The 22,450-nt window shown below is 48.0% G+C and overlaps 1 protein-coding gene across 1 annotated transcript; it reads left to right on the forward strand.

Annotated features, from left to right (window-relative positions):
* The first annotated feature begins 87 nt into the window (after positions 1-87).
* LOC124083221 (zinc finger protein 398) lies at positions 88-14,766 on the forward strand. Its single transcript, XM_046429822.2, has 6 exons — positions 88-521; positions 3,109-3,462; positions 4,775-4,901; positions 5,864-5,959; positions 9,042-9,158; positions 10,070-14,766. The coding sequence occupies exons 1-6, from the start codon at positions 504-506 to the stop codon at positions 11,194-11,196; spliced, it is 1,839 nt and encodes a 612-aa protein (XP_046285778.1). The 5' UTR covers positions 88-503; the 3' UTR covers positions 11,197-14,766.
* Positions 14,767-22,450: the final 7,684 nt, after the last annotated feature.

Genomic DNA, 22,450 nt, shown 5'->3' on the forward strand with positions numbered 1-22,450 from the left:
CACGTGACCTGGTTTCTTTTTTGTAGGAAGTGAGCGGACGCACTGGCCAGTCACAGCTGGCGACGCCCGTGGGTTGTCTGGCCCGGGTAAGGGCAGCCCCTGCACCCCACACTCACACCTGCCCTCGCGCGCAAGGCCGGGGCGCAGGCTGCGGGACGAGCTTCCCGGCCAGCCAATGAGGCGCAGACTCCGGGCCGCAGGGGCCTTACGCACTCAGGCTGGGGGTGGAGCCTCTCAGGTCGGCCAATGGGGAGCCAGCTCTGCGTGGAGGCGGGACCCAGCTTGTGGCTCTGCGGCCGGGTGCCTGGAAAGCGGCGCTCCTGCTCCGACCTGGCTTTCTATCTTGCGTCTAGGAACGTTTGTGGCTCCGCGGTGCCGGGTCTGTGTGGCGAAGGCAGGGCCCAGCTCACGCGCCAGCGGAGAGGACCGGGCGGGCCGGCCTGTGTGGGGCCACGCGCAGCGGGCGACAGTGACTTCCGAGCCTGACTGTACAGCGCAGGACCATGGCCCAGGCGGCTCCGGTAAGGACGCCCCTCAAAGTGGATGTGGGGGCTTGGAGCCGAGTCCTGAATTCGTCAGGATGTCCTTCCGGCCCTGCCACCTTCCGTAGTGGGAAGGATGCGTAGGGCCACAGATAAAGTCCCTTCTACTTGACCCCAGTTTCCTCGTGTAAAGAATAGAGCACTCGGATTTAACCACGAGATGCCTGAGGTCCGGTGCGCTGGCTCTGTGGGACCAGGTGTCGCGGGAGGGAATGTGGGTGTCCTCACTCCCAAGGCTCTCCAAGGCTTCTTTTCCTGGACGTGACCTTTAGGGACCAGCCCCCCACCCCCACCACTATTGACCATCTCTGAGGGACTTTCCACCCCATTATCTAATCTTTTTTCCAAGCTAGTGTTACCGCTGTTTAGTGGTGACAAGTCCTTGCTTCCCCAATGCTGAAGTATAGCACCAGAGAAGCACGCGGAGGAAAGTGGAGAGTGGAAAGCAGAAGGCTTTACTAAAGGACAGCAGAAAAGACTTCTCCTCCGAGGAAGAAGGGGACCCGAAAGGCGGAATCCGTGGAAGTGGGGGAAGGTCTTCCCTTTTTTATAGCGAACGTCTTCTTTTAGTCTGTCTTCCCACATTCATGTCTTTTGTTTCCCTTTTTCTTGCAGTGATAGAATGCAGGTGGGAGATTTGGTGGGCTGAAGGAGTAATCTAGGCTGGAAGGGCCTGGGGTGGTTTTTGATTAGTACCTCTCTGTTTGCTGGGAGATGCTTCATTAACAATTCTTTAGGATGGGTTCCAGGCCTTGGGGGCATTAATATTTCAATTTCCCCTAGTGCTGCTCTGCTTTCCTGGATTCCATTCTGGTAATGGTCTCCATTTTCTTTATCTTATTGGATATTAGACCCGATTTACCTAACTACACTAACTACCTAACTGTAAATCTGGCTTCACCAGGTCTAGTGCCACCATCTGGGGAGGGTATATTTGTCTCATCAGGCCCTCACATCCTCCTGGGAGCCAATCTTATCCCTACCTTGAGAGTACCATGAAGGTCTTCCAGACCTGAGCTCCAGTCAGGATAATTCCTGCTGGAGCTTGCCCTTGTTTTCCAAGATTCCCTGGGAAGTCCCTAATACAGTTACTGGGAATAGATTTGCATTATGCACGTATTATGCATGGTTAGTGTTTTAGGCTCAGGTTTGACCTAGGCCCTCCGTGACTGGTGTGAATAAACTGTTGTGTTTTTTTGTGTCTCAGAAGATAGAGGACATCTCCTGGTAGCAATAGCTTTGCAGAAATTTTATTGACATTCCTGAATGTCAAATTTGTGGCCGGGCACTGTAGAGAGATAAGGATGTTTGCCCCAAATCTGTGAAGACGATCTGCCTTCTCCTGGCTACACTGTGTTGTATGGGTCAGGGGCCAGACTAAGGGATGGCCCCTTGTGCTGTAAAAGGTGGAAGGAAGGGACAAATGCCTGGTGACTAGTAGTTTGTACGTGTGGGACACTTTACTGAGTTGTGTTTGGGAAGAGGACTTGGTCCATGATCTGTTTTTAATAGTATGCTATATGTTGTTATACATCCTGAGTGCTTTTCCATAACTCTAGTGCATTCCATCCACACCATCCCCTTAGGAGGTAGCAGAGCTATGGTGTCCCTAAAAGTGAGAAAATAGAACCCTAGAGAAGGGATTCACCTCTGGTTGTGCATGATTCCGATGATAGGTTAGAAGTTGGTTCAAGGTCTAGTAGAGCTCCATTCCAGGAGTGCTGCCATTATACCTTAGCTGCCCCCTACCCCCACTAAGGCATTCCTGGGATTTTTATTTTGTTATTTCTAGTAATGCATGATACAGTGTTCACCTTCTGTGGGCAGGTTATTTTTTTTGACTATTTCCTTATTCTGACTACTCTAAGGTGCTATCATTTGTCTTTTTCTGGTCCCTGATCCCTGGCAGCTGGGTATGGCCTCCCAGTGTAGTAACAATTACCTTGAGGGCTGGTCTGGTCTACTAGGCGCCTGGGCTACAAGCACCCAGTTTCCTAGGTAGGGTAGGAAGTCACACACCGGCAGATATCAGGTGGAAAGGCCTTCAGGATTATCAAAGTCAGAACAACAGTCTTTCCTGACCTCTGAGCATAGTAATGGGAGGTGAGGGTGTCGTGTATTTGAGGAGCAGGTGAGGCAGTGATTTCAGCCCCCTAAATAATAATATAAAAAGGGGTTGGGATGTGGCTCGGTGGTTAAGCCCCTCTGGGTTCAATTCCCAGTAGGAAAAAAAAAAAGTAATTAAGTAATTGGCTAAATTAATAAAACTCCATAGAAGGACTAGTATTGGAATCCATTGTACTGTTTGTGATGATATTGCTTGCTATTTCATTTTCTATTGCTCCTAGTTATGGTTCAAGATTCTTCACACAAAGGCTCTGTGGATTCTAATGTCTGCTGACTTGACCATTTGTCAGGTTGGGTCTGTTTGGTGGTCTAACCAGAAAGGGCTTCTGGCACCTGGGAGAAGTTTCCCCCATTCCAGAGAACCTTAAATTTCTTGTATCTGGGAATGGCATTGATTCCTCTTTTGGCACCTGGCTCACATTCTTGTGTCTGGTTGTAGGATTGGCACCTGGGGAGTAACCTCCAGCGAGAGGCCCAGATTCAGTCTGCAGAGATCTCCCTTCTGGCCATCCTGGCTGCTGTTCAGGCTGTGGAGAAGAAGATAGAATCCCAGGCTGTCCAGCTTCAAGGCCTGGAAGTGAGAACAGGGATAGCTGAGAAGAAGCTGGCTGACTATGAGAAGACAACTGTGGAGTTCAGCAACCAACTAGAGGGCAAGTGGGCCGTGCTGGGGACCCTGCTGCAGGAGTACGGGCTGCTGCAGCGGCGGCTGGAGAACCTGGAGAACCTGCTGCGCAATGGGAGCTCTTGGATCCTGCAGCTGCCCCCTGGCAGCAAGGGGGAGGCACCCAAGGTACAGGAACTGAGTCAGTAGGGTCCTCACAGGCAAAGCGCAGAGGGGCCCCTTGACTGCTGAAGCCTGATTTCTTGGCACCTAATGCTAGTCAACCATGGACTTTAAGGGTCTTAAAAACATCAGAAGGAAATTGTGACACCAATAAGATGTCTGTGTTGGCAGATGGAATGGGTTTATTAGGAGGGATTTTGTTGTACAGTAAGAGTTGTATGTCTTACCTGGGTGTGGTGGTGCACCCCTGCAATCCCAATGACTTGGAAGGCTCTGGCAGGAGGACAGTAAGTGCAAAGCCAGCCTCAGCAACTTAACTGAGTCTTGAGCAATTTAGTGAGGCCCTATCTATCTCAAAATTATATATGAAAAAAAAAAGGCTGGCTCGGGGGTGCCGTGGTTGTGGTAGAACCATGCCGTGGTAGAACACTTGCCTAGCATGTGTGAGGCACTGGATTTGATTCTCAGCACTGCATATAAATAAATGAATAAAATAAAAGTCCATCAACAACCAAAAAAAGATTTTAAAAAGGTGGGGGTGGGGTGGGGATGTGGCTCAATGGTTAAACACCCGTGTGTTCAAACCCTCGTCCCCAAAAAAGAAAGACTTGTCTTATTTATTTATTTATTTATTTTTATTTTTTTAAAGAGAGAGAGAGAGAGAGAGAATTTTTTAATATTTATTTTTCAGTTTTCGGCGGACACAACATCTTTGTTTGTATGTGGTGCTGAGGATCGAACCCGGGCCACACGCATGCCAGGCGAGCGCGCTACCGCTTGAGCCACATCCCCAGCCCAAAGACTTGTCTTATCCCAGAATGACCTCTGAGAGTAAGACTGGCCCAAGTAGGGGAAGTCACCGAAAGTCCTTCCATGAAAGCCACATGGAATAAGATACATTTGTGCCTAGAAAAGAGGAGTTGAACAACCAGACATATGAAAAATTTTGCTCTATATGTATAATAAGAATCGTAATGCATTCTGCTGTCATATAAATAAAAAATAATTAGATTGATTTAAAAAACCTGCTGCTTCTGAAAATATATATAATATATTAAAAAAAAAAAAAAACTACCAAGCCAACAAAAAAGGAAAAGAAAAGAGGAGTAGACCCTAAGAGCCCTGACTCCGAGTCCCTTAGCCACCGGTTCTGCCTATTGTCCAAAGCAAATATGATGGAGAGGAGCTGGCATTTGCCTAGTGGTTTGACCAGCTGTGCCCTCTGGTTGGGGAGAAGGGAGAGGAAACTACAGCTGGTTGTAGCTGTTCCCTGAAGTGGTGGTAATTCACTGTGGGCCTGGGGGACTTGTACTTCCAGGTGCCCATGACAACTGAAGAGGTGGCCATGTGTTTCTCAGAGCAGCAGAAGGGTAGCTTACAAGAGCGGAAGAAGGCGCTCTGCAAGCAAGTGGCAAAGGAAAGCTGCAAGACTCTGGGCTCTCCAGGTGAGGGGCCAGGGTGGGATCATCCTCTGCCTTCGCAGGTAGGTAGTGTCCTTGCTTCCCGTTTTTGGGTCTTATGCAGTGAAACACAGCAAGGTTGAATGGCTTTTCCAAGACCTCAGGGAGGAAAAATAGGGACTGGCATCTGCTCCTCACTGACCAGCCCTTCATGTGACTCAGAGGCTGCTCTTACAGGCATAGTTCACTTCTGGGAAGTGAACTATGACCTCCCTACTTATGTTTATTCCCCTAGGACTCCCTGAACTATGCTCTGAACTCTGGAGTTCTTAGAAAGCTCCTGCTGAATGCACAATTAATTGTCAGCATGCTTTAAAAGGTGTTCTGGGTCCAGAAACAGTCCTAACCCTTGAGTCCTCCAGGCCGGTGTGCATAGGGGCCTGGGTGAGACTTGGTTAGGCCTAGATGGTTGTGGCTCCCCTACTCCCCTGCCACCCTGCTTATACACCTGAATTCTCTCATTGCTTTGGGCAAGTGAAGAGTTGGCTATTTGTCCCCTCTTGCCTCTTGGGAGGTTGAAACCCAGGAAAGAATGCTTTGCTTCCCTTTCCTAGCACAAAGCTTCCTTTTTTAGAAGAGGGTGCCAGTGTACTGCAGGAATGCTAAGTGAGAGATGGTGCTTGGCTAAGGGGGCAGGAGTGAGCATGTGGAAGAAAGGCAGCAGCTGACTACCATGTTTAACTGGCTCCCCATCCTGGACCTCAGTTTCCCACAGTGTCACATGAGGTAGCTGGATCAGGTGACCTTGTGCTTCTCCTGACTGAGAGAGGGACATAATAGAAGCCTTTCTTCCTGTTCTTATTGCTCACACTTCTGGCTGGGAGGCCTCATCCCACTCCATCCAGTGTCCCAACACCCCACACCATATACTTCTTGAAGAGGGAGCAAGTGGGTCTTGCTCTCAGCCCACAGAGGAGAGTCCTGTCACTACCTTCTTCTCCCCACAGACACCAGACCAGAGCACGTGACCCCAGTGGAGAGGGGAGATGAGGTGGGCAGCCACAGCCTGCCCAGTGCAGAGGGCAGCAAGAGCCCAGGCACTGGTGAGTTCCCGGGGTGCGGGCCTGTGCCTACCTGGTTTTACCTGGAACAAGTGTCAGTAATCCCCACCTGAATACAGAAGCAGAGCAGGGAAATGAGCTGCTGCACGCCACAGCCCACCGTCAGGCAGATCCTGGTAATGCCTGGAAAATGTGGAGGCATTAAATGTCTCCTGAATGTCCCCTTGGAGCCATCACCATGGCCTGAAACCACTCAATGAGAGCTGTGGGGACAGGCTGAGGGCAGAGCATATACCTAGGAACCCAAGAATCAGGAGGCTGTTACAGTGCTTGCAGGATCTTCTCTGAAACCTTGGATGCCATATCTGTCCCCATGGCCCTTGGCACCTGCTCTCCCTGCTGAGGAGCAGGCTTCATCTTGAGCTTCCTCCAGGCAGCACTGTCCTCAGGAAAGGACTGAGTGTTACTATACTGTCCCCTTATGGCACTTAACATAGTGCCTGGCATATACTTAGATAATAAATAATGAGTAATTACCAAATGAACAGTGAGCCAGATAAGGAGCTCAGTTTTCTTTATTTTTCAGATAGTAGTGGTTCAAATGCAGATTTCAAAGCTTGCTTTTTTTTTTTTTTTTTTTTTAAGGTGAGGAATCCTTTCTTCAAATGACATTCAGAAACAGAACAGGGGAAAGGGAAACTGCTCAGGTCATTGGGATGGGAACTCTGTTCACTCAAAACACAAAGGATCACGCCAAGAAACCACTCCTTGCTTTTGGAATCTTGTGCTTTATTTTGGGAAAAAGGCTTTGTTTTGAAGCAGACTCTCTGAGTAGGTAAATTAAGTCACAGAGTCACCCCAGAACAAGGAAGAAGGAAGGAAGGTGGTAACATGGGTACTGAGTGGCTGGCATGTAGGCCTGAGGCTAAAAAGTGTTTTTGGACCCCTGCAGGGAGTGGGGCATTGCAGAGAGAGTGAGCCAAGTCAGGGGCCAGGCCATGTGGCAGGCATGCTGGGGAGCTGTGAGTGAATGCTGAGTGGGCAGTGGCTCTACTGCAAGATCCAGGTGGCACTCCCTCCACCTGGAGGGGATTTGGTACCCTCTGCAGATGTGGGCAGGACCAGGGCTCATTCAGAGACTGTGCTGCTCCCAGGCAGATGCAGAGCGGGCTGGACCTGGCCTACATGTCTCTAGAGGTGCCCCTGGAGGTGCCTACAGCTCCCCCATGGAGCTGGGGCTTGCTCTGGAATGAAGTTAGAGTAAGCATCAGGAAATGAAAGAAGGTGTCCTCAGTGTCCTGGGTCACTGCTGTCTTAGCATTAGCACTTTCTTGCACTCCACTCTCTAAGCTTTTCTACTTTCATCTGGAAAGAGCTTTGCTTCCTCCAGGGGCTTGTTCCTAGGAGCTGTGGGCCTAGGTTATGTGGGTGTGAGTCTGCTTTATTTTCTAGAATTTTACACACACGGGCTCCTTCTATCAGAATTCCGGGAAAGATGTGAACAGAATCCTCTAGATCTGGTCACCGCAGTTTCAACCTGTTCCTCAGGTGATATGGATGCAGTCAGAATTTTGAGAAGCAGGCTGCAGAGATCCCCTCATCAGAAACTGGCCAGCCTCTAACCTTTGAGAGTGTTTATGTTTTGATGATGCAGATGAATTCTTACAGGAATAGTGCATATGCATTCTTACAGGAATACATTCTCACTAAGCAGTGCAGAGATTGCGTGCGAAGTGGAAGGGCCACCTGCCTGATCCTGATAGCCACCGTGATCATTTTGGTATAAGACCTTTTAGGCTTTTTTTTTTTTTTTATGCTCTTGCATATATACATGTAATGTAGAAAAATATAGGGTTTTAAAACAGATATACTATGCTGTTTTCATTCAACGGTTTATGTTAAGGATCTTTTTGTGTTGATACATTTGATCCGCTTCCTTCTCTGAAGACTGGGCTGCTGGGAACCTGCTAGGAACATGGTTTCCAGGGCCCTTGTTAATTGTGGGGCCAGCTTGGCATGTGGCAGTTAGGCATGTGTGGCTGGGCTGGCATCTTCTCAGGTGATTGGATCAGAGGTGCCTCAGTACAACAGAAAGGGACCATGTGTGCCCCTGAATATAAAACCTGGCACATAACTGAGTGATGTGGATGTTGGTGGCTTGTAATGTTACCCACTCATTCGTTTATTTAATAAAAAATTATGTTTAACCCATGTCAAACTCAGAGTAGGAAGAAGGAGCAGTAATTATTCTATTTTTAAGGCAGGCCTTAGAGATTGGTGAGCTCTCTTGGCCCCTGAAGGACATTGTGTTTTGAAGGCTTCTAAAATGGAGACCGGAAAAAAACTGAACCTAAACAATGAGATCCTAGCTTAAATAAGATAGTGATTGGTTTCTAGCTCCTGACAGGTCAGAGTCACAGGCCCAAGTTCCTTCCAGCTTGTTGCTCCACCTTTCCTAGGGTGGGTCTTGTCCCCAGGGCTCACTGCCATGTCTCAGCCATTAACCCATTAAATTCACAAGTTTTCAGTTCTGCAAAAATAATAAGTATTTTGATGTTACTGTAAGTGGTGTATTTGTTTCCCAATTTAAGTGTTTCATGTCTGGGACAATGGGAGAAAATGGGTGAAGCAGCAGCAAGAGGGGAAGGGGATGCTCTCTCTGTTTAAAAGTAGCACATTTAAAAATGTTACAGCCTTGGTTCCTCCTGTTTAGATAAAGTTGTCAGAGTTCATGTAACTAGAGGAGCAGAGTCCCTCTCGTCCCATTTGTTGTCTGCTGGCAGGGAAGGCCCAGAAATATGGTCTTTATTCTGCTGTTCCATGGGCCCAGCCAAACACCAGGCACTCTGTTACTACAGGTGGAAGGCAGGTAGTGGTGGAAGGCTGCTGGCCACCTGGTCACAGCCTTTAGCCAGCCAGTCACAGGCCATGCAACCCCAGTTCTCCCGACTCCCTGCTATAGTACTTGTTAGCGTTCCTAGAAATCCTGTGTCTGCTCTGCTCTTACTGGGACCTGTAGTTCTGCTGGTAGTGCCTGCTGATGGCTGGTCCCAGACTGTGACTGTGAAAGGAGAGAAGCCCCATGACCTCTGATGCCCTCAGGACCTTATCCCCTCTCCCTTAGAAACAGAACAGCTGGGATCTCCCCCAGGCAGTCTGCCCTGGATCAAGCAAGAGGAAGAAGAATGTGGGAGGAACCTGCAGGAGACTACCACTGCACACCCTGCACTCCCGTGCTCAGGTAAGGCTCAGAGGGCAGGGCTGCAAGCTGCATCCCTGGGTCTTGGACCGTGGGTCCTGAGGGGAGCCTCCAAGCACCTCCAGCAGAGCCTTCTCCTGCAGGAGTGTCCTGAAGGGGAGGCAGTGTCAGTCAGCCCGTATTGTGTTGTATCTCTGTGGCCTCATCTGTTTGCTGGGGGTGTCGTCTTGTAGAGTTGCATGAACTCATTCTCCTTTTATTCCTGAAAATGTTTTCTAACTTCATTTTACAAACTAGCTAGTGTGGTGCTAGGCCCAAAGGGACTCATCAATGCATAAGATGTAGATTCCCCTTGTCCCCACAAGGAACTTAAACAATTAGGAGGAGAGAGACGGTTAATACAGATAAACAGTATAAAGAAAGAAGAGGAAGAGAGCCAGAGAGCCCTTTGGGATTTTGTGAAAATGATGGAAATTTTCCTAAGAAAAAGTACATCTGCTTAATAATGTGCAGGCAAAGATGTGCTGCAGTTGAGCTGTGGCAGACAGGACATCCTGTGGCCATGTGTGGCATGGACAAGGTGCTTCCAGGGGAAAATATCACTGCGTTGGTCTTGGGAGGCTCCTGGGCGAGCACAGACTGAGAAGGCTTGAAGTGTGGTGAGAGAAAGAGGCCTTGTAGGTGGAGAGGACCCTTGAGGAACAGAGCTGGGATGAACAGGGCATTCAGGTGACATTTGATAGAATAGCTTGGTGTGGGAAATCTGCAGAAGGCAGGTGGGAGATCAGCCCAGAAGGGCTGGGCTCTCTGGCTCAGAGCTCACAAGTAGCCACTTTGGCCCCCATGAGTACTGATTGGCTGGGTCCAGAGTGGAGGCAACCGGGGGCTACTGAGGACAGGAGAGCAAAGGACGAGGGTTCCAGAGATGACTCACTTGCTCTGTCCCTTCCTAGCACAGACCTGGCTAGCCAGCAAAGAGAAGAACAGCCTGGATGGGGAGTCCGAGGTCCTGAAGCCAGCCTGGGCAGCTGAAGGGGGAACTGGCAAGGAGGCCGTGCAGGGGGGCACTTGTGGAGATCTGCCTCATGCCACAAGGGAAAAAGAGATGACCTCCTGCCCTCCAGGTCCCCAGAGCCAGGCTGTGCCAGAGCAGTGCTGGCCCTGTGCTGAGCATGCCCAGAACTTCAGCAACAGCCCCATGACATGCAGTGCACAGCAGGCGCGCTCACACCACGACCCCCAGCCCTGCACCTGTGTGCCGTGTCCCAAGAGCCTGCCGCAGCAGGCTGCCTTCACCAGCCACAGCAGTGTGCACACAGCCCAGCGTGCCTACACCTGTGCCCAGTGTGGCAAGAGCTTTGTTCATCAGTCGACGCTCACCACACACTACCGCACGCACACTGGGGAGAAGCCATATGAGTGCGCCGAGTGCGAGAAGCGCTTTGGCCGCCTGTCCACGCTGCTGGAACACCGTCGCACACACACCGGCGAGCGGCCGTTCCCATGCACGCAGTGTGGTCGATGTTTCGGCCGTCTGTCCACACTGGTGGAGCATCGTCGCACACACACGGGTGAGAAGCCCTTCCCATGTACACAGTGTGACAAGCGATTCACACGCCTGGCCAACCTGACTGTGCACCAGAGCGTGCACTCCGGGGAGCACGCCTTCCAGTGCACCCAGTGTGGCATGTGCTTTGCACACAAGCCCACCTTTCTGCAGCACCTGCGTGGCCACTCACAGGAGAAGCGCTTTACCTGTGGCCAGTGTGGCAAGAGCTTCAGCTGTCGCTCATGGCTCATGCGCCACCAGGGCAGCCATGCCAGCCATTCATCCTCTGCTTGTACAGCTTGGGAGAGAGGCTCTCCAAATCCTGAGCCACCCACAGGCCTCCTTAGAGGTGCACCATGGGGAAGGTCCCCCAGTGACCCTTCTGTTCCACCCAGATCCGAGGATATTGGAACTGAGTGGGACCACAGGGTGCACCCTGGGGGCAGTCAGCTGAGTGGCAGTGATCAGGAAGATTTGCGAGGGTCCCTGCATAGTTTTCTTTCTAGTGTGAAGATGGAGAATGCCGGGTAGCACCCAGAGAGTTCCCTAAGGTGACTACTGAGGACACAGAGATCCTGAGTGCCCCTTGGATCCAAGCTACCGCTCTTAAGGGGAGCATGTTGGTTCTGTAGAGTGTATGGTGCTGCCCGGTAGGACTTGCCGGGGGGCTGTTCTTCCAGGGACTGAGTAGACAAAGTGCCCAGAAGACTTCTTGCTGCAAGGAGGCTATGTGGGGGACTGGAGGCAGGGCCCTCTGTAGGGAGGGACTGTTTGGGTGGGGAGGGAGTGGCTTACTTGGACCTCTCCAGGAAGGGAGTGAAATTGGAAGACCTACTTCCAAGGTAGTGCTCAGTGCTTTGTAGGGGAGTGTGGGCTTGCCCTCTCCTGGTGTAGCCCTAGGCTTCCCTGCACACTAACTGGGCAGTTTCTAACGTGTTTCCTCAGGTGGTGTCCAGGCCTGACCTAGCCTCCCTTTATAAGCTGGGTCCAAGCGTCCATCAGGTGCAGAACCAAGAGCCTTGGTGAGTTATTGTAAAATTCATGGGAGTTTTCTGTGGCTCCCAACTTCCTGCTCCCTTCAACCTGGAAAGGCAACTTTATGGGCCAGGATGGCCCAGAAGGGCTGGGCTCTCTGGCTCAGAGCTCATACGTGGCCATTTTGGCCCCCATGAGGTCCTGTTTGGCTGGTGTAAAGTTGGCCTTTAAGCTGTTGCTGGAGCTGGCAGGCAAAGCTCCAACCTGTGCCTCACTGGGGATGAATACAAAAACCAAGGCCTTGTTCTTCGCTGGGACTAGGAGGGATATCTCCCATCTGTGGCACTGGGGGTAGGGGGGCATAAATTCCAGCATGTGGCATGGGCATAGTGAATGTTGCAGAAGCACTGAAAGTTGGAAGGAAGGAAGAAGGAAAGTGTATGTGGTCTGGCAGCAGCTGAAGAATCCCTGGTTAGTCTCCATCTCAACAATTTAGGCCAGCAACATGGGCTTTTCAGGTAGGGCCTTATGCATAGCTGGCCAGTTTGGGGCCCTGTCATTTTGATAAGGTTCACCCCAACTATGGGAGATCTCAGCCCAAACTGGATTCCAAGATCCCCTGGGATTCTAAGCCTCAGCTGTCAGATTATCCCCTAATCCCCAGTACTTGGAATGTAGGCATGTGTGTTCCTGAGGACTCACTTTGGGGTGCATGGGAGCAGAGGTGGTTGAACTCTGAGAGGCTGCACTCAGGCGAGTGTGGCAGCTCCTGTACTGCTCTCTGGCTTCCATGTCTCCATCTGGTGTTGGGTTTTTGGAGAGTTCTAAATTTACCACAATTTTAAAACCTCTGTAAAGACGTGTATGAGGGATTGTAAGCCCTTCCCCTCCTGACTCTGCTGGACATCATTCTTATTCGGGTTCTGGTGAGCAGTGGTGAATTACAGTTATTTTCAACTGTGCTTCTATTTTGAAGTTCTGAAGAAAAGTCCCAGATGGACAACAGTCCAGGACAGGGTTCCAAAGGAAGGCAGAGTGGAAGTGGGCATGGAGGGCGGGGCCTCAGCATTTAGCCCTGGGTCTGTGCATGGAAAGCCTTGTGTCTTTGGGGTGAATGAGTGGACCCACATGTGGCACGATGCCCAATTATAATGCTGTGGACCTGAAATGCAAAGTTTAGCACTGCTTTACCATTTCCCACCTTGAATAATTTTTATACATTACTATGTCATCAAATCTAAAATCCATCAATTGTAAGACACACCTTTATTTTCTGTTTCACTAAGCAAGGGAAAAAAAACGCACCCATTTCATTTTGACTCTGTTACTAATGCAGGATGTTAAGTGTGTCCCATGGGAGACATGTCCCTAAGTTGGGAAAAATACATGTGTGTCAGGTGTCCTTTTAAGAATTGGTTACTAGCTAGGTGGCTGAATGTTTGTCACTCGTTTATTCTTGATAATGCTAGGTCAGAAGATTTATTTTTAGACAAAGAGCCTAAATGTATAAAAGTGAACCAGCAACAGCATTGGGTTCTGTCAGCATGGGCTACCAATAATTGCAACCCAGGACTGCTCTTGAGTTTGACTCTGCCTCTTCCATCTGGAATCCCATTGTTTCTTTTGGCACCAGGAAGTTCAGTTCTGTGGCAGCAACTCCTACCACCAGCTCCAGGCTGCAGACAACAATAACCCTCGCTGGCCTTAAGTGCATACTTACTGACTGCAGGGTGTGTTCTCTGGACCTTCAGACAGTAAAGGTAGTGGGTTCTCTGGGCTCACATAGTAAATTCATCTAACATTCTGTTGTGGACTGAATTGTGTCTTCAAGTTCATGTGTTAAAAGCCCAAACTTCCAGTGTAGTTTTTGGAGATGGGGCCTTTGGATGAGGTGATTAGGTTTAGATGAGATCACAAGGATGGGGTCCCCACTGTGGGATTAATGGCCTTATAGGAAGAGATCAGAACTGTGCCAGGTGGGGACAGGATGAGAAGGTCTGCAAGACAGAAGAAGAGGCCTCAGCAGGACGCAACTGTGTAGCAATGTGATCTCAGCCTTTAGCTTCCAGAACTGTGGGAAGTAAATTCCTATTGTCTAGGCTCTGCAGTCTATGGCAGCCAGGGCTGAGTAAGACACCTTCCTCCCCAAAGCTTCTGGATTCCTTCCTTGTTACTATACCTTTCTAAACTTTCCACTCCATTTACTTTAGGCTGTCTTCATGGCCAAATTTTAAGGAGCCATTTCAGCAAATAATTAAGACTGGTCCCAGGTCTCCTTGCTGGAAGGTAGAATCCCAAGTCATGGGGGGGGGGGTGTCATGTCAAGAGTTCCTCCTATCCAGCCTTATAGTTACCCCCTCCCTGATGATCTCCACCCAAGTGGTTGGCTCCAATTGTTGATGGCACATTGTTGTGGGTTGAATTATGTCACTGAAAGATATGTTCTGTCCTAGTACAGGATCTTGATTGTAACTTAGGTTGGAGATAAGGTCTTTGTGGATATAATTGAGGTCTCAGTAAGATGAAGTTATACTGGAGTAGGAAGAGACTTAATCCAGTAAGACTGGTATCCCTCTAAGAAGAGAAAACATGAAGATGCAGACACGTGGGCAATCATGTGACAATGGAATGAGTTTGAGTGATGTGTCTACCAGCCATAGAATGACAGTGATTGCCAGCCAGTCCAGAAACTAAGAGGATGACCAGAACAGATTGTTTCCTCAAGCCTTCATAGGGCATGACCCTGTTGACACCTTGATTTCAGACTTCTGGCATCCAGAACTGTGGGAGAATACATTTCCATTGTTGCAAGCTCCCTGGTTTGTGGTACTTTGTCCCTAGAGAGGTAAAGGTCCCACATTTCTTTGGCACATAAATCATTTCTAAGGTGTGACTGGTCATTGGCCTGGGGTAAGTGAGGTTCTAGAGGCACATCTGGAGAAGAGATACAAGTTTAAGATTTCAAGTTTCAAGATGGTGACGGTAGAGAACTAAGCCAAATGTAGGCCCTTCATTGAGGGCTGTGCTACTGCACAGGTCCATGCCCACAAAGTGGTCCTAATGGTGTTTGAAAGGTTTTTGCTTCACCTGTTCCAAGCACTGCCAAATAAAGTTTCAGACAAAGTGTTCTCTCTCTCTCTCTCTCTCTCTTTTTTTTTTTTTTTTGGTGGGGGCCACTTGGGATTGAACTCAGAGGCCCTCTACCTCTGAGCCACATCCCCAGCCCTATTATGTATTTTATTTAGAGACAGGGTCTCACTGAGTTGCTTAGCACCTTGCTTTTGCTGATGCTGGCTTTGAACTTGAGATCCTGCCTTAGCCTCCCGCTGCTGGGATTACAGGTGTGTGCTACTGTGCCCAGCAGAGTGCCTGTTCTTCTTCTTCTTTTTTTTTTTTTTTAGTTTTATTGGACACACAATGTCTTTATTTCATTTTCATGTGATGTTAAGGATCAAACCCAGTGCCTTACAAGTGCTAGGCGAGCGCTCTGCCACTGAGCCACGACCCCAGCCCACTACTGTAATTTTGATGTCATTTCTTCTAGCCTTTTCTGCTCGTGTTTTTGTACATGCACATATAAAATATAAGCAATTAAGTATCCCACCTTCCATGTTTAAGTGCTTCTCATAAATTTGCCCACTCTCTTCCCTCCTTTATGTATCTATCAGAATGATGGGTTGGAATGAAAGGGGATGGTGTTACCGCCAGCTTGAATATTCGTTGACTCCCCATGGTGTGAATAATGTCCTAAGTCCTCAACTACCAGCCCGCCCCCCTCAAGCCCATCTGCTACCACCCACCCTCCCCCCGGCATCCAATGTCACACAACAGCAAGAGCTTGTGCAGTTCTCTAGTCTGTGCTGCCCAGCCAGGGCCCTCTTGTGATCAGGATGAAGGGATCATCCTCTTTACCTGGCCATGCTCAGCCATGCTTCTGCCTCTGGGCCCACCCAGAAGCCCCCACCCCCATATGTTTACACAGCTCGCTCCCTAGGCACTTTAAGTGGTTTTTCACATGTCATCCCTGATCACTGGACCTAAAATAGCAATTGTCCCCTGCCTCCCTGGCCCTGTCTATTCCCCTCACTCTGCCTCATGTTTCTTCATAGGTATTCATCTGACCTATAATCATTTATTATCTACCCTCCTCCATGAAAGTCAGCTCCATGTGATTAGGTTTTTATTTTGTTCCTGCTCAGTGCCTAGAATAGTGCCTGGCATATAGTAGATGCTTACAAAATGTTTGAGTGATTGGATAAATGTTTTGTGTCTCTACTAAAATGCTGTGAAAGCTGCTGATAGCAAGATGGAGTCACTTATGGGGGAACTGAAGACAGAAAAATTATATTTCAAATGAAAACTTCATTAGATTGTAGCTTTGTTCATTGATCTTGAGTTATTTTCTACCTGATTGGAATAGATGATAAATTCTACTTTCCCCTAATATCTAAGTCTCTCCCAGTTCTCTAAGATCATTCAATTTGTTTAGTCAGTTACCTTCAGGCTTGCGTTCATGATCTAAAAACTATTATGCAATCTGAATCATCATAGGATCATTATTATTACTTTGTATTATTTTAAAAACTTTGCTTCCTGACAGATTTCTGTAGAAATACAAACCTGTTGCATGTCAATTTTGGTAGAAATACAACTTCTAACAGAATAATGCTGGCCCAGCACTGAGAGATGACAGCCAGTGCCTGTGGAACAGTTAAACCTATCAGTAAATTCTAGGCAGACTTAGCCGGAGAGCCACTCCCTCTAAATCTCCTTGTCATTCAAAACTGGCTAACAGTGACTTGTCTTGACATCAACATAACTATTGGTCATTTCCCCCAGCTTCATATCAGACCAACTGGGACTGGTCCATCTCAGCACTGAGGGACAATCTAAACCTAACCACAAGTTAAACTATTGGTGATGATGCTTTTGGGTACAGATCTTGATCAAAAGGGGATAATGTGAAGGCTCTTGAAGACAATGTGGAGTCACATCAGACCCAAACTACAAACCACAGTGGAGCCAGGAGGTCATGAGAGGGGATCTCACGCATGTGTGACAGAGAAGAAGTATTGCGATACCTTTCTACATATATACCTGAGATAAGAACTAGTGCACGGACTGTCTGACAGCATGAAACATTTCCAGATGAGCTGCTTCTGTGAAGACAACTTCCCAGAAACCATTAGCATTGTCTGTGACTAATAACCAGCCCCTGTGGGGAGCCTTTCTGACTGATAAACTTGTTTCCAGACAGTGGGTGTCAACTTCCTGCTTTAATAAGCTCTGCCTTGCCCTCACCTCCTTGGATATTCCTATGATCTCATTGTGCACAGATCCTAGATTATAATTCCTGTTCATTCCCAGATATATTTAGGTTTCTCCAGAGAGTTTCTCTCTCTTGTTTTGAATAACAATGTAAATTCTCTGAAAGCAAGCATTGTTTTTCTTATCTCTGTATCTGTCTTGTTTAGCACAGTGCCTGGCATTTAGCAGGTACGTAATAAAAGTTTAATGAGTCTAGGTTATTAAACTTTTATTACGTACCTGCTAAATGCCAGGCACTGTGCTAAACAAGACAGATACAGAGATACAAGGGGGAGAAATGAAGGTCAATAGGGGGGGGGTAGAGAGAGAAGAAGGGTGGGGAGGGGAGGGGAGGGGGGATAGTAGAGGATAGGAAAGGTAGCAGAACATGACAGTCACAAGTATGGCAATATGTAAATCAATGGATGTGTAATTGATGTGATTCTGCAATCTGTATATGGGCTAAAAATGGGAGTTCATAACCCACTTGAAGCAAAGTGTGAAAGATGATATATCAAGAACTATGTAATGTTTTGAACAACCAACAATAAAAAAAAAAAAAAAAGTTTAATGATCTTGTAAAATGGCTACATGGCATTCTATTGAGTGAATGTTGTTAACCATTCTATTACTGGACAGTTAGGGCTTTGTAAAAAAAATTTAAATTACAAGTAATACTGTGATGATACTTATTATTTTCTGTGGATCTTTCTTTTTCCTTTGTTTCTCCCCCCACCCCTCCCCAGAAGAGGTCTCACTATTTTTTTCCAGACTGGTCTTGAACTCCTGAGCTCAAGCAATTCTACAGGTGCACACCTTTTGCACCCAGCTTAGTTTATTTCTTTGAAACAGATTCTCAGAAGTGGAATGATGAGTCAATAAATATGGTTTTGTTCTGGAAGAGATGTGCAGGGCAAAATATGTGGGAAGTCCCTTGTTTCTAGCCTTCATCTTAAAATGTCAGCGGTAGATTATAAAAACTAAACCAAAAAAACAAAAAACTAATTAGTGCGCTTTATTAGTCAGCTTGGGCTGCAGTAACAATGCCAAAAACCAGGTGGCTTCACCAGTGGAAGTTCTTCACAGTTCTGGTGGCTGCAGGTCCAAGGTCAAGATGCCAACAGGTGGCTCCTCATGAGGACTCTGCTCTTCGCTAGCAGAAGGCCGCCCTCTGTGTCCTCGTGGGTGGAGGTGAGGGGGGCACTGGTATTTCCTGTCTTCTAATAAGAGCACTCATCTTATGGGGATCACACAGTCGTCTAGCCAAATTACCTTCAAATACCAGCACTTTGAGTATTAGGATTTCCACATGAATTTGGGGGTATAGAAACAGTCCATGCCATTGACCAAGAGTAGAGTTGGGAAGGAACATATAACCAGTCGTTTCTTAGGTGTTTGGTTGGCTTGAATTTGTGTTTCCTACCCTCAAAGTCATCAAAATCCCAAACCTCAGCACCTCAGAACATAACTCCATTTGGAGATGAGGTCTTTAAAGAAGTGATGAAGTTAAAGTGAGGCTGTAGAATGGACCTGGTGTCCTTCTCAGAGGAGGAAGAGACACCAGGGATGCACATACACCAAGAAAGGGCCACCTGAGAACAGTGAGAAGGAGGCTATCTGTCAGCTGTGAGGAAAAACCTCAGGAGGAACGAAGCCTGCTGACACCTGGGTCTTGGATGTGCAGCCACCCAGCCCTGGTCAACTCTGATAGCAGGTGGGGTGAGTGGCAGTTGTGAGGTGAGTGCAGGTGGGGTGAGTGGCTCATGGGCAGAGTGAGTGGGCTGCAGGCTGGCAGGAGAAGGTGACGGACTCCGCTCCCTGCAGATGCCCCCAGGCTTGTCTCCCTCTGCCTGCTGGGCTGCAGAGGGCTCTCCACCAGGACCAGGACTAGCTTCTCTGGTTCTGGAACTATTTGCTGAACCCAAGTCGTGGGCAAGCTCTCTGTTAGATGATGGAGCAACACAAGCAAATAAGGCCTGGAGTGGTGCCGTTGGGGTGCTTGCTTCAGCTGGGTGTTCTGTAAGTCAACAGATGACTACTCTCCAGCTAGAGCCAGCGTGTCAGCAAATTTAACCCAGAGTGCTTAGAAGTTACCAGTATGTATGTTGTCTTGTATTTTATTATAATTTACAAACAACTAGGTTGGGGAAATGTTTAGACTCCTAGTGTCTCTAAAACATTTTGTGTTTCAATAACTTTTATGTTTACTTTTGTTGTTGAGATGGGGTCTACCTTGTCCAGGCTTGTCTTGAACTCCTGGGCTCATGGATTCTACCACCTCAGCCTCCCAAGCAGCTGGGAATACAAATGTGCACCACTGTGCCTGGCTCTGTATTTATTTTCTGTACTAAAAGATCATTATGTGGGCTGGGGATGTGGCTCAACTGGTAGCGCGCCGCCTTGCGTGCGTGCGGCCCGGGCTCGATCCTCAGCACCACATACCAACAAAGATGTTGTGTCTGCCGAGAACTAAAAAATAAATATTAACAAAATTCTCTCTCTTGCTCGCTCGCTCTCTCTCTTTAAAAAAAAAAAAAAAAAGATCATTATGTACAGGGGAAGATGGAAGCCCAGTAGGAAGGGGAAGATGTGAGAAGGACAAGGTATCACCATGTCACACAAGTGGCACTTCTTAGATTTTTGTCTTGTTACACATTCTTCCTTTTTTGGATAGGTAATAAAGTATAAAAAAATAATATTTATATGGTTCAAAATTCAAATGGTACAACAGGGCATATGCAGTGGTACCCCTTCTCCCTCCTGTCCTCCCCCCGTCATCCATGCCCCCTCCCTGTAAGCAACTAAGGTTGCCAGTTTCCTATGTATCTTTGCAGAAGTTTTCACATAAATAAGTAAATATATTTCTCTTTTTTATCCCACTAGTGGTAGCATGCTATGGTCTATAAGTATTGTCTTTCTTTCTTGGCAATCTGTTCATAGCAGTACATCAATAGCACCACCACTGTTTGTTTCTTTTCACGGTGCTGGGGTTGAACCCATGACCTTTGTGCATGCTAGGCCAGTCAGAGCTCTACCACTGAGCCATGCCCCCAGCCCCTCACCATTTTCTTAATAGCTGCCTGTATAATTTATTTAACCAGTCCTCAAGTTACAGACATTTGGGTTCTTTCCAATGTTTTATAATGAAGAATAATGTAACCATGGAATAATTTTATACAAACATGATTTCACAAATGTTTTCATATCCCTCCAAGTTCGTAGAAGCATAATTGTTGGGTCAAAGTTACGTTCTTTAATTATGAGAGCTATTGCCATTGCAGAAACAGCTGTTCCGGCATGCCCACACCACCCTAGTGGACGGTCAGACTCGATTGCTTTCAGAATCTTAACGAGAAGTGTTTCCCTGGAGGTCTTGGAGAATGAAGCCCAGACACAGAGCAGGGTTTGCAGCTGCGGATGATGCTGGGAAACGGGAAGGTGCAGGGGAGGGTGCAGCTGCGGGGGGGGGGGGGGGGGGGGGGGGGCTGCAGGGGGGAGCAGGGCCTCTGTGCTCTCTCTCTGCGCTCTGCGCTCCAACCCTGGGCTTGGCTTGTCAAGCTGTTGCTGGACTCCAAGCCCAGAGACAGCATGCTTTCTGAAAAACACCAGTTTGTACATGTATTTTAAAAAAATTCTAGGGCCATATAGTCTCTGTCACAGCCACTCAACTCTGCCCTTGAAGCAGGGAAGCAGCTGTAGAGTACAAAGAAAGAACAAGCGAAGCTGTGTTCCAATGAGACAAGGACTTTGACTTTTGAATTTCATATTATTTTCTTGTGCCATAAAATAATTTTATAAAGCAGAATTTAATATGAGCACATACTCTCTATCATTAAAACATTGTTTCATTTATTTCTTCCAAAATTGTAGGTGTTAGCTGCAGAGTGGGCTGAACACTCCACCCCCACCGGTCTGGTGCCACCGAAACCCACATCTAGCCCCTGCCCAGTCTGCCCGAAGGCAGAAGATGACACCCTTAGCAACTACTGTGTGATCCAATCACTGTGCGCCAACAAGGCAGCCTGCAGACCCAGAGACCCCATTAGATTTGGGCTATAAAAACTCTCTCCTGCCAAGCCCCCTCCCCTCTCTCTTCCTCCCTCCCTCCCCACTTCCCTCCCCCCCTTCTCCTATTTTTCCTGTTGATCAGACACCACCACGAAAAGATCTCTTGGTCGCTCTGAGTGTCGTGGTCACTTTCCTTTCAGTAGGAGGTCCCATCTTCTTTCATTTAAAAATGGAAACCCTGAAAGTGCAGGGGAGTGATATTGGTCAAATTACATCATCATAATGTGTGCATGTATGAATATGTAACAGTAAATCCCACCATTATGGACAACTGTAAGGTACCAATAAAAGTGGGAAATAGGGCTGGGGATATAGCTCAGTTGGTAGAGTGCTTGCCTTGCATGCACAAGGCCCTGGGTTCAATCCCCAGCACACACAAAAAAGTGGGAAATAAAAAATGTAAGACCCATTCTTAGCTCACAGAGTTGTACACCCCTGGCAGGCCATAGTTTGCCAGTCCCTGCTCTAAAGGGTCTCATTCATTATGCCCGTTTAACAGATGATCTGTTAAACAGATCTGTTAAACAGATGATCTGTTAAACAGATCTGTTAAACAGATGATCTGTTAAACAGATCTGTTAAACAGATGATCTGTTAAACATCTGTTTAACAGATGATGGGATGGAAGCCTAGACAGGAAACTGCAGTTAACTGTTTGAGGATGTGACCACACCTCTCCACTGGGCCATCCTGGCAGCCATCCAGAAACAGGCCCTGCTGACCCACCCCTTCCCCCATCTTCCCAGGGTGCTGCAGCCTCCTGCTCACTTGCTTTCTTCCTGCAGGTGGGTGGGGGTGGACAGGAGCCCTCTGGGCTTTGTGCAGTGTGCGAGCTGTGGACTCCATGGGAGTTGGTGGTTCTCCCCTTCAGGAGGGAACCACATGCTCTCTACAGGCTAAGGATGCAATTCGATATTTCCTCTTCTGAGTTGAGTTTTTCCTTTGCTTCTCAGCCCCAGCCCACTAAGTGCTTTTTGGATGGATGAATGAAAAGCACCAGGGAACCTGGATGTGTAGGGCTCTGATGACCTTGTACAGCAGAAGCAGTAGATTCATAGTCTCCCTTAACACGGTGGTCTCAATGGAGAAGGCACTAGGTTGCAGGGATGGTCCTCTGTGGTCTTGTCTTAGCTATCCTGGACTTCTTCAGGAGAACCACCTTTCCTGTCCATGCTATAGACACATATTCTGAATAGGAGTAGGTGTATACTTACAAGACTTCACTCTTGAAATGGCTCTACTGCTTGTAGCCTGTCCTCTGATTGCAATGTTGGGTCGTGGCCCAGACCAAGCTGACTAGAGTCCTTCCCTAGGTTTTTCAGATTCAAGCCTTTTTCTCTCTGGAAACAAGTGTGGAGATGTGAGCCTACAAATGTTGGAGGCAGGTTGCACCCAGAGAGGCTGCTTTGGTACATTATGGCTGACTTAAGAGGAA

The sequence above is a fragment of the Marmota monax genome, unplaced genomic scaffold (assembly GCF_021218885.2).
Source record: "Marmota monax isolate L192 unplaced genomic scaffold, Marmota_monax_Labrador192_F-V1.1 WCK01_AAM20220418_F8-fsc00193, whole genome shotgun sequence".
NCBI classification, from domain to species: domain Eukaryota; kingdom Metazoa; phylum Chordata; class Mammalia; order Rodentia; family Sciuridae; genus Marmota; species Marmota monax.

Excerpts from the sequence above, each read along its gene's own strand:
- LOC124083221 (XM_046429822.2), top strand. Across the intron at positions 4,902-5,863 it reads CAAGACTCTGGGCTCTCCAG|ACACCAGACCAGAGCACGTG; the intron begins GTGAGGGGCCAG and ends TTCTCCCCACAG. Across the intron at positions 9,159-10,069 it reads CCCTGCACTCCCGTGCTCAG|CACAGACCTGGCTAGCCAGC; the intron begins GTAAGGCTCAGA and ends GTCCCTTCCTAG.